At 44.0% G+C, this 12,644-nt stretch overlaps 1 protein-coding gene across 1 annotated transcript in view; it reads left to right on the forward strand.

Annotated features, from left to right (window-relative positions):
- Positions 1 to 12,644, forward strand: part of ANOS1 (anosmin 1) — a 185,081-nt gene that overhangs the window by 123,564 nt on the left and 48,873 nt on the right. The window contains exon 4 of the mRNA XM_039238559.1: positions 5,929 to 6,151. Within this exon, the coding sequence (XP_039094490.1) occupies positions 5,929 to 6,151 (223 nt within the window). The remainder of the gene's footprint in view (positions 1 to 5,928; positions 6,152 to 12,644) is intronic.

A 12,644-nucleotide genomic window follows, 5' to 3' on the forward strand; every position in this document is an offset into this window, starting at 1 on the left:
TAGCATAGACTGTGTTTCAGTGTTGCTGATTTCTATCAATATTCCTGGAAAAAATTCCTCACCTTTTGATTTACATATATGTAATTTACATATATATGTGTTGGAATATATACATTTACATATGATTTCCACATATGCTTATTTATCAGAACCTATCTTCCATGTGTTCCCTCTATGCCTTGATACTTCAAGCATGTTAGAAGCCCCCAGATGATCCTCTTAGGAAAGCAAGTTGAGAGCCACACTCTTTGCTGTCTTCTTAGTTTACCCTGAGGTATGAGATGCTCTTTAGAGCGGCCCACACACTTATTTATTTTGTAATTTCAGATAAACTATAATCTCCCTGAATGTCTGTTTCCTCATGTGTAAAATGGAGATCACAATAGTTACAGGGAAGGAATAAGTGAGATGAGTGAGCAAAGCACCTGGAGATGGATTCTACGGTCAAGGTTGCATTTGTGTGTCAGCTAAAGTCAGAGGAAAACTTCACCCAGGCCCTGGCTTTGGGCAAAGGCTGCTACTATATTTGATACATGACAGAGTTCTGTTGAGTTGAATTAAATACCAGCCACAACAGTCTCTCCATATCTGATACCTTAAGATAATTTACTGAATTTGATGTTTTATGTTCCTCATTCCATGATTGCTATGCAGATTACTTTATCGTACAGTGCCTTGCATTTTATGGCAAACAAAACAAAGACTATAGTAGCTTCTCCAAAAGCATCCAGGAATTGTTAACCTACTATTTATTGTTAGTATTTCATTGTATTTTTATCATTTGCCAGGTAAGTTGAGCTTATTAGAATACTGCCCAGATAAGGCACTAAGAAACACATTTTAGTTTTTAAGCTAAGAGATGAGATATATAAGAGACTTATAAGAATTAACAATCTATAATATTTCATAAAATATTAAGGATTTTCACTTAATCCAGTGCACCAAGGGTATTTTCTTTGACTGTAGTACTTTGATGTATCTAGCCTGTCTTTGAGTGCATGATGGCACCATTAGATACTAACTGCTCTAGAAAAATACATGATCTTTGAAGAGTATTCTGTTCTTAGTTTTGTGTAGGGTAAGGGCAGAAGAAAACAATGAACAAAAATTAATGAGCATAGTAACCATGATTTTTCCCAGTTTTATATCGGAACCAATGACTTGGCGAACGATGGTCATTTGTGTGATTTGTGAAATTATTCATATTAATAGTTGTTTTAATTTTTTTAGTTTATTTATTTATTTTGAGAGAAAGGGAGTGAGCGAGTGCACAAGCAGGGGAGGGGCAGAGAGATGGGGAGACAGCATCTCAAGCAGGCTTGAGGCCATCAGCACACAGCCCAATGTGGGGCTCAAACTCACAAATTGCGAGATCATGACCTGAGCCGAGATCAAGAGGTGGATGCTTAACTAACTGTGCCACCCAGGTGCCCCTCATATAAATAGTTTTATAAAGGAGTTGTAGTTACATTAATTTTACAAAGAACAGTTTGCCTTAATAGCTGATAGAACTTTATAAACTAGAAATATAACATTAACACATCCATCTGCATTTCCACACGTTTTTGTTTACCATGATGCTGACAGCCATTATACTCATCATGATGAGGGTAACTTGCACCTTTCCTAAAATTTTCACATCCCTCTTGACAAGTCTCCCAGTAATGAACTTGTAATATCACAAGAAATAATAGGTGCTTATTGGTCAGGAGTGTCTTTACTGACAGTGAATGGCCTCTGTTCACAGGATTTACAATTGGCCATTAGTGGCCCAATTTACACCCTTTCTTTGTATCTAGAGTATTAATATTCACACATCAGTTTCACTGACTTGCACTCATTTCTGTCCTTATTCCATTTGACTCGTACATTCTCAACGAGCTATGTTTAAAGGCATAGTGATAGACCTACATACAGAGATTATATGTTCTCCACTTTACATTCAGACCGTTAATAGTTTATCAACATAATCCAAGATAATTATCCAAGATACGTGAGAGAGAATACTAAAATCTGCCTTTAATAAACAATGGAACCATTAAGTCGAAGTCTTCTGTAAGATCGTTGGACCAAATTCACGTATTTGTAAGATGATCCTCACAACTTTTTTTCTATCTTATAAGATAGAACTCAGAAGTGCCAGCAGGGCACTGTCCCCCCCATGCAGATTTCAGTGATGAATTTGGCAGTAGCTTGTTGGAAACTTGTGGATGGTCACACCGCAGAGTAGGCAGAGCCAACTTTCTGTCTGTGAATCTTAAAACATTTTTGTCGGAATAACAGAAGAATTTGGAAATGTTAAACAGTAAACTTGTAGCATGTGAAAAGAAAAGAAATACCAATTACTCCACTGCTATTGAGTACCCGTTGGGGTGCATAATAGGGCTTCGTCCTTTGTATGCACCTTCTCATGTAATATTCATAACGTTATTTGTATTATTTCAGGCTCACGTCCCTGTCGAGAAAGCTCCAGTGCAGAGATGAACTTTTTTAGTTCCCACATTTGTTTCCACGGTTCTCAAAACACTCACACGCACACAAAAAAGTCACAGTTTCGAATCCATACCAAGAAGGAGAAATATTGCATAAATGTACAGAACCTCTCTCACGTCAACCGGGGGCGAGTCTGCTAATTATCCTTCTTATTACAGTACATTCATTGGGAGCAAATATTTCAGACCTGGGAAGGCCACTGTGTTTGTTTGTTTTTAAATCTGCCCCATTTGCTCCGTCAGTAAATTATTTAAGATGAGGGGATACTGCCTCTGATGAGAAAGTCCCTCACGGTTCAGGGGTGTGGCGTTGGCACGGTGGTAATGAGAGTCACGTGAGCAGAGAGCCCAGACTTTGTTATCTGAACCTCAAGTCATACCCTGTTTCCATATGTGAAGATGAAGGGGGCCGATGTGATCGGGCCGCGAATTGAGTCATGGTGATTTCCCAGTTAGCAAGCAGTACACACTTGCTGGATCTAATAAAATTATTTCTACTTGGCAACTTCAGCCCATGCGGGCAATTTATTTTGGTAACTTAAGTATTTTCTTTCAGTGCACATAGTGTATACATTTTGTGGAAAGAGAAACTGGCCAGCACTCCATCATTGTTATGGATCCCTTTACATCCTTCCTTGATTCCAAACTTAGGGTTGGACTTAAATTTAGAAATTCAAAAGCCAATGAAATCAAACACATCTAGCAGCTAACAGAAAAATGAACTGTGAAATTGAATCAGAGAGAAAAGCCTTAAGAACTGATGAGGCTTTCAGTGTTGCACAGTTAACAAAAAAATTAACTAGCTACAAATTTATGTCCTTCTGTATTGAAGCCATGGCCTCTCCTCTAAGTTTTATCTAGAAAGTTCTTCAATTGAGACCCTGTTTTGACTAACAGTTGATAATTTATCTGACATCAATGATTGTAACTTAAACTTTGGGATTATACTTTTTCTAGATAGTGTTTCTAGTTTTCCAACCTTTGTCAGAGTCCGAACTCTTGTGTCGTATTTAATGGTCATACGGCATTGATGCCTCAGAGTACGTTAAATTTACACTATCAGAAAGACCACGTGTCTATGAGAGAGCACGGGTGTCTGAAAGCACACATTTCTTGCCCTTAGGTAGGTTTTTATTTAATTGTGGTAAAATACACACAGTGTAGCACTTACCATCATAACTCGTATGCAGATTTTTTAAAAAAAATTTGAGACAGAGGAACAGGGAGAGAGAGAGAGAAGGAGCAGGGGAGGGGCCGAGGGAGAGGGAAAGGAAAAATCCCAAGCAGGCCCCATGCCAAGTGCGGAGCCCAATGCAGGGCTCAGTCCCATGAACTGTGAGATTGTGACCTGAGCCTTTAAAAATCAAGAGCCAGATGCTTAGCTGACAGAGCCACCCAGGTGCCCCATATGCAGCTTGTTGACGTAGCATCGCGGACAGGAGAGAAGCAGGATGGAAGATTGCCCTGGTGTTTGACTTTGCCCGGGTTCCTGGGATGGGCCCTGGTGCTAGAGTTACCATGTTTGGGGTTTTCAGTGACATTTCCAGTCACCACCAACATGAGAAATAAACCTGCTATAATTAACCCTCTCTTTGGAAACCAGGTAGAGGCATCTTTCCCCTCGGAACTCCTCAAACCAGGGACGTTGATGATGGTGACGTGGTTTCTTATCCTTCCCCTCCATTAACATGCCCGCACCCCTGTGTGAGACGCTCTCTGCCGAGTGGTCCTCACCGTTCCCGGACACCGCCCTCCCAGTTTCCCTGGGTGTCGCTAGCACCCCAGTTCGTGCTTACTGGAGCTACCACATGCATTTCTTGTGTCCCCGACTCCAACTGGACATCAAACAGTAGACATAGAGCCTTCCTCAGTCTCCTACTTGAGTAGGAAGGCCCTGAGCCGAGCCACCCTTGGCACCAGGGTGGGCATTGCTTAGGGCAGACCTAGCACAACCTCACCAGAGTTCACACCCATGCGGGTGAGCGCTTTGTGTGCACGGAGGGGCACTTCCAGGCGGGCCTCCTGGCCGTGTGACACGGTTCCCCACCTGTCACTCAGCACCCTGGTTCTTGGGGCTGTGCCATCACGTAGGGCACTGCCCATATCCAGCAGGCAAGGAGAAGGTGGGTGTGGGAGCGCCATCCCCACGGCCTGGGAGCCTGGCTCACCAAACCTTCTTTAGCAACAACATGGCGCCCTTACAAAGGGGATGGCTGGAGGGCTGGGATCTTACCTGGCTGGACGGGTGCACTGCAGGGGAAAATGGGTTTACAGGACTGGTTAGGATTTGGGTGGCTATCTCGGCAATGAGCTATCAAAGAAAAGGGGGGTATGCCAAAAGTTAGGGTCACCATCTTCCATCAGGCCAAAGGAGGGGGGCAAAGCATGAGGTCCCCTTTATGTCCCTGGGGAGAGACTGCTCTTAGGACCCTCAGCAGCCACTTGAGCAGCAGAAAGAAGCCCTTTTCCTCTGATTACAGCTCATGTTCTAGCGATCACCAAATGCTGTCCTGCAGCATTTTTCCTACGGAAAAAGATGCATTGGATAAGTGACCCTTCCCATTACTCACACTGTTTCCATAATGCGACTCTCCAGATAAATCAAGGAATACCTATTCTCTCTAATGTTTCATGGACTGTGGGCTTAACTGAAATGTCCTCAGCTAAATGCTCTCCAGATCCTGACTGTGTCACGGGTAACAATGACTCACATTCTTTTCCTGCAGAATTTACTGACAATTCCATATTGATAACAGGACCCGTGTGCACATTAACTCTAGAAGCTAGATATTATTAAAATATGTTCAATTAACTGAGGCTTAGAGGACTGTTTGATATCACTAAATATGTTAACTGATGTGAGAATTGTTAAGATTCCATAGGGCTTACAGCTAACAAGTTTTGATTAGTATTGACCACGTAAAAAGCAAATGACTCATTAGAGAATGAAAATCTGTATATATGTACAGTGGTCCAAAAGGGCCCCTCGAATGGTACTAACATCCTTTATGAATATTTGAAATCAAATTTGACAACCGCATTTAACTCACAATATAATACTTTGTGAACGTGTGTCTGCATAATTCACGTTTGTCTGTAAAGGAACATTTCAAGGGTCAGATTCCTTTTAGGAATGAATGTACAATAATATGTCTTTAGAGAGGAAAGAAAATACATTTATTTTGTAAAATGTTCTCGGGAAATTTTGGCCAAGTAAACAAACATTTTTACCTTCCTTTCTGATGCCTTGGGCATCAAGCGTCCTGGGTCTTTCATAAGAGAGGTTCTCTTTTAGGGGCGCCCAGCTGGCTCCATCAGTAGAGCGTGCGACTCTTGACCTTGGGGTTGTAAGTTTGAGCCCCATGTTGAGAGCAGAGATTAAAGTTTAAAATCTTTAAAAAGAAAAATAAGAGAATGTTTCCTCTTCTCTCTTGAGCCTCTGTTCCCCAAGAAGAACTATGAATGCCTGATGAGCTGTGAGTTCCTCAAATACATCCTGGCGGTGAAGCAGGGCGACTGCCCGGCCCCCGAGAAGGCAAGCGGATTTGCCGCCGCCTGTGTGGAAAGTTGTGAGGCCGACAACGAGTGCTCCGGGGTTAAGAAATGCTGTTCCAACGGATGCGGACACACCTGCCAAGTGCCCAAGACGCTGTACAAAGGTAATGAGCAGAGCCGGCTGTAAGGGGCCTCCAAACCCTCAGGGGGTGGTGTCTGCGTGGGCAAGGGTGTCACTCAAAGGTGGCCCACTCAGGGGCGCCTGGGTGGCTCGGGCGGTTGAGCATCTGACTCCTGACTTCTGCTCTGGCCATGATCTCACCGTTGGTGAATTCGAGCCCCGTGTCCCTCTCTGCACGGACAGCTCACAGCCTGCTTGCGATTCTCTCTCCCTCTCTCTTTCCTCCCCCACTCGCTTACTGTCTCTCTCTCTCTCTCTCTCTCTCTCTCAAAAACACCAAAACCCAAAGCAAAGGTGGCTCTGTTGTAAGAGAAGAGACATGGAAAGAAACTGCATTTTGTGCCATATCTAAACATCTGAAAATATTACTGGATCATATAGACCAGCCCCGGTAAACATTTGGGGCCAAGCAAATCATTCTTACTAAATGTAACATTTCGGGAGGACAGCATCACTTCAGAACTTTGTTGTACTTATCTCCAGTAAGAATAAATCAATTCAGCTGCCCTGGGTACACTGGAGCGAGTAGATTTAAATCCTTGGAAAATAGACGAGGGGTGGGGCACCCTTAAAAAACACATAAGAAATGCACCGGTACTGTGGATTTCCCATTGACATCATCCAAGAACACAAGTGTCACTGTGTGGACTTTCAATATTTTGCTTCACGTCTTGAGAAGCCGCTAGAGGGGAGCTCTCTTCCAGAGAAGCGGAGTCCATTTATCAAACAACTTCGCAGATGTGACAGTTTACATTTGGAGGCGGTTTCTAGAGCCCTTAACTCCTGGATGCCAAGTGTCACTTCTCTCTTCTGGTAACTGTGATGAGTTCTTTTATGCCAAACCGATTCTGTTGTATTATGTGCCATTTTGGATACCGTCAGAGTATCCTAGGAGTCAAAATTCTGCTTTTTTGGGTCTCCCGTGAAGAGTAAAAGAGAGTTAATCACTAGGCATTATTCATTATAAGCAGAGAGAGTTATCTGTGGTTCTCTGCTCTTTCGTATCAAATGTATATTATTTCCAAATATAGGTCACTTATTTTTAAATTCCATATAGGCGTGAAACCGTATAGCCTACATGGAGTTATGTGCTGGCTGGCTGTTTCCAGCCGACTGCTCTTCCCTCCCTGTCCTCTCCCAGGACATATGTCACTGCCCCAGTCTCCTCTGGCCTCACTTGCAATTACTCTTGTCTCAAACCCCTGTAATCCCTCCGCTTTTCCTTTCGTTACTGACACCCACCCCCCCACCTCTTTTTTTTTTTTTTTTTTCTTTTTGGATAGGATCTTTGCAAACCTGGCATAAATACTCTGTCTCAAACTCAAAATAATTGCTGCTTTCCCTCCTTACTGGGTGATGTTTCTTTAATAGATTTAAAGTTTTATTGTTTTCATGCCTCTCATTATAAACTACATAAAATCACTTTTGCAAAAACCAAACACCATTTAATTTTTCTAAAGTCTGTTATTATGTAACTTCTCTGTCATTATAGATCATTTATTACTTAAGTATTAGCATTTGCCGCGAAAATAGGATGCTTTTATGATTGTTGAAAACCCATTTGTAAAAACCCTTAGTGTTTAGTAGAGTGCTTTAAAGAGGCATTATACATTAAAGTATGCTTTTTATTTTAAAAGCATTGAAGAGTCCGTATGAATTTCAGAAATTCCTAATTCACCAAGAATAAGGGAAATACTCTGCTAAGGGCCAGAACAAATGATTAATTATTAAAAGAGACTTGCAATTTAAACCTATGATTAACTCTGTCCCTCTCTTTCCCTCTTTCAAAGAATGATAAACATTAAAAAATAATTTTTAAAGGGGCGCCTGGGTGGCTCAGTCGGTTAAGTGTCTGACTTCAGCTCAGGCTGTGATCTCATAGTTCATGAGTTCGAGCCCCATGTCAGACTCTGTGCTGACAGCTCAGAGCCTGGAGCCTGCTACGGATTCTGTCTCTCCCTCTCTCTCTTTCAAAAATAAATATACATTGAAAATTTAAAAAAAAAATTGAAACCTATGCTTAACTAAATATGATGTACTTTTAAAAAAAAGTGTTGAAATCTCTCTTCTACTATAAGTAGCTCTTAACTTGGCTTTTTACGGAGACAGGCAGTTCATGGAGAACTAATTAGAAATAGAATGAACAGACTCTTGACCTGATGATGACTTTTGCCTAACGAGCCTAGGATCGTATTACTGTTATTTTGGACAGACATACAGCTGCAGGTAGCTATTTCCCCTCGCTCTGCTGGGCAGTCCCTGAAGGCGGGCTGGTTTCCACGGCGGGGGCTCTGGCCGTGCCAGCGAGCGAGCAGGTGTGAGCAGGAGGGCCCCCACAGAGCCAGCCAGAATGCTTCCCACCACAGTCTTTGCTGATTGGCCACCCGAGGTGTCTCACTGCGTTCCTGGCCCAGAGTCACAGCGAAGGGCGTGGTGTTGCTGACCGCCCCCTGTCTCCCAGGTAGGGGTACTGTTGGACCCAGCGCCTGGCTGTGCAAGGAGAGAAAGACCCATTTCCTAGCCAGACATCCTGCACCCAAATCCCCCTCGGCTCATCTGTGGAGGGGCAGCCCCCACCGCCCTCCTCGCCTGCACTCTTCCTTCGTACTGCCCCGGACCTGCTGCGGGTGGGAAGCCTGACCTCGGCTGTCTGCTCAGCTAGGTGTGTGCCAACTCTTTGCTGAGGAAGAGGGTGCCCCGTCACTGGGCGAGAAGGTCCTCATCAGAGTGGTCATGCACAGAAAGCTCACTTGTGGACAGACTTCTCTAATTGGACAGATGTAGTGGTGCCTTGGGGGGCTCAGTTGGTTAAGTGTCCAACTTCGGCTCAGGTCATGATCTCGTGGTTTGTGGGTTCCAGCCCCGCATCGGGCGCTGTGCTGACAGCTCAGAGCCTGGAGCCTGCTTCGGATTCTGTGTCTCCCTCTCTCTCTGCCCCTCTCCCACTCATACTCTGTCTCTCTCTGTCTCTCAAATATCAATAAACGTTAAAGAATTAAAAAAAAAACAATGCATGTTTTGAAAAGATGTTCAACTTTGTTGAATATAAGTATAAATGCATTATATTTGAGTATTTAATTTGGCTTATGCTGTAAGAACCATCCTAGGCTGATACCTCTGCGTAAGTTGACCTTATAGACCGGCATTATAGTTTAACGCAGAGCTTTCCCTTCACCCTTCACACCTTCACATAACATGGTTAGCCACACCCCGGAATGCTTACAAATGTTAACACTGGTAAATGCCACCCGAGTGGCCGGTGTCCGTGGTGCAAACCAGAGTCTGGTCGCGGGAAGGGGAAAAGGCCGATTCTCCACAGGTAAGACATCAACACTGGCACATCAGGGCACTTGTGGACTCTCCCCCTTGCCTCAGTTTTAAGTCTGACCTACAGCTGACTTACACTCTCCTCCCTCCAGAAGGTGGTAGGAATTATTACGTTACTGCCCAAACTAGTGCTCTGGCTTGCAGCTCTGGCACTAGGTTTGGGTAGGGAAGGAGAGGAGCTCAAATTGTTGTCCATATGTAAAGACTGAGATCAATTTGTGGCTCCACGTGATCTCTGTTTTACTTTCACTATGCACAGACCAACGTTAATCATGTATCGCTTTGTTTCCAGAAGGATCTGATGATGGTGTTGACAATATTTCCATGAATGTCTTCGTACATATCACTTGTCACAAATCCATTTTTTAGGATTTTGGATACAGTGACCCGATCGCTTGATGTGATAGGAACACAAATTCCCTGAATACTGATTAGCTCTGGGAGCGATAATGAGTAGCGGTTAATTATTGAATCATTCGAACACTGTGTCTTGCTGCAGTTTCATAACATTTAGACTCATGATAGAAATATCTTTACAGGAGTAATTGGATCTCATGATTTGCAACTGCCGATTGTGATCATTGAGTTTCCTATCACTCTATTTGCAAAGATTTTACACAATTGGATTTCACCAAAATACTTGTCACACCTTAAAGAAAATGCACCTGTAATGTCCCATATGGTGGGATGTTATTATGATAACATTTTTTTTTAATGTTTTTTATTTATTTCTAGGAGAGAGAGAGAAAGACAGCACGAGCAGGAGAGGGTCAGAGAGAGAGGGAGTCACAGACTGAAACAGGCTCCAGGCTCTGAGCTGGCAGTCAGCACAGAGCCCGACGCGGGGCTCGAACCCACGAACTGCGAGATCATGACCTAAGCGAAAGTCGGACGCTTAACCGACTAAGCCACCCAGGCGCCCCTATGATAACATTTTTGACAGAATAGTGTAGATTTCCCAGGACTAGGTTGTTCAAAACTGAAGAAGAAAAATTCTAGCCCTTTACATGATAAAGAATGCACAGAGAAGACATGCGTTCTATGCATCTGGTTATGCAGCCTGGATGCTGGCTGAGCTACCTAGGACCTTTCTGAAGGCCTGGCTGTGAGGGCCGGGGATCTCAGGGGCTGAGGGGGTGCTGAGGGGCTGAACCCCATCTGCACACAATTACGGCCAAGTGCTGGAGTTCCTTGCAATCAAGGGAGCCAGCTGACCCTAATGTAAAGCAGATGGGCCGTTTCTCAACATGCAAATTGCAAGATTGTTGTACATAATAATTAAAGAGGTGGTTAAATGAAGAAATGCGAACTGACATCGCTCTGATGCTCATTATGTTCGATTAAGGCTCTCGGTTGTTGAATGATATTTAAGATTAAAACCTTCTTGCAAGGGGATTCTGATGCTTGTGTTTGCTCCTGATGAGTTCAGGTTACTCCAGCGGCTGGAGTATTTACTAGAGCTGCATTTGTGCTGAAGGATTGCACACAGGAGAGCCAAGGAGAAGCTTGCATGGGGGAGACTCAGAGAGTGTGCTTTCTGAGTTTAAAGAGCTCCCCAGAACTCTTTACTGAGCACAAAGAAGCCACGTGAATCCTGAACTGTCCTCAGAGGCCACCCCTCTTCGCACATCTGCATACGCCCCCCGGCAAAAAGTGTGTCTGGTATCCCGTGATACAATCATTTTGTCGAGATCGGGTTTTCCTCACTCCGAGCAAACTGTGGTGGCTTTTTTCTTAATCTAAACCTTCAGAGAGCTACTTTGGGATTCAAACTCATCAGCAGTTAGCTTTCAGATTTTCCAGCGTATGAGGAATTATTAGGAATTGTTTTTTTTAAAACTGGGAAAGTTATATCAGTGGAATGAAGCAATTCCATCTTGTAAATGTTCTAATATAGTTTGTTTTGTTACTGTTTAGTATTTACTCTTTAAAAACACAAGCATAGGCAAGTACCTGTCTACGTTTTCTCCCTTCTGGTAGGTGAATGCCCTCCAGCAGCGAGGGGATTACCCACTGGTGGCCAGATTGTGTTTCTGTGCCCTCCTATGGCTGCAGACAGTGGGCTGGGCTGTTCCTTCAGCGCACGCTTACTGAGCATGTGCTGTTGCAGAATGCGGTCTCCTGAACCATGAGGAGCTGTGGGAACGAAGGGGGCTGGGGGTTGTAGCTTAATGGAAACAATGGACATCGTCAAATGAGCTTCTGTAGTAAGAGGCAGTTAAATGCACATGATGACAGGTACAAGCTAAGCTTTGAAGAGAGCAGAAGAATGGGACCTTTATTTTCAACTGGAGGATTAGGGTAGGTAGCTCCGAGGAGTGGCCTTCACCCCGAGCCTGGGAGTATTCACGTGTCCATGGTCAGAACATAGGAAAGACATTTCAGACTCAAAAAATATGTATAAACGGGCTGTGGTAGTAGGATGTACCTGGCAGTGTGTTTCTAGAAAAGCTGGGTGTAAAAGCAGGTTGTGTGACCAATATGTAAGATGTATCAAGAGACGAACAGAGAGATGATAAAGACGGATGCTGTGACGTGATGTCAAGAAGTTTCCATTCGTTCCACAGAAAACAGGATGCCAGTGAATAGTCTGAGAAGGTGGAGGGGACAGTCTATCCTGTACTCTAGGAAAACCATAGCCACAGAATACTGCGAGGAGGGAATTAGAAAGATGGACTTGTGGGACATGGGAAAGGATGCTGTTGGGAAGGTCCAGACAGGAGATGGAGGGCCTACAAAGTGTGGTCTCCATGGAGACAGGATGATTTGGGAATTCTTGGAATTATGCTATGCAGTCAACCCACGATGTGTTGGTAGGACCAAGGGCAAGTCGAGAGGCCCCTTGGTGGTCCCAAAGCATCGAGTTGCCACACACATACCACGGGGAGTGGGGACATCGTGAGGAGGGGCGTCTCAGTGGGGACTTGTGCAGAGAAATTCATCTGGCAGGCAGGTGGACGCTGAGGCCCACAGCCCCAAACCTGGGAACAGATTTGAGAGTCACTTACTTAGCAAAAATACTCCAGGCCTGAAAGTGAATGCGCTTCCCAACGTAAGAACAAAAGTTTATGACCTGAACCTGAATGAACCCTCACACAATGCAGAACAGGAGACCAGTTCCACACCAACCAGCAACATCAAGGGCATTC

Source organism: Hyaena hyaena, unplaced genomic scaffold, assembly GCF_003009895.1.
Source record: "Hyaena hyaena isolate Hyena2069 unplaced genomic scaffold, ASM300989v1 scaffold_142, whole genome shotgun sequence".
NCBI lineage: Eukaryota > Metazoa > Chordata > Mammalia > Carnivora > Hyaenidae > Hyaena > Hyaena hyaena.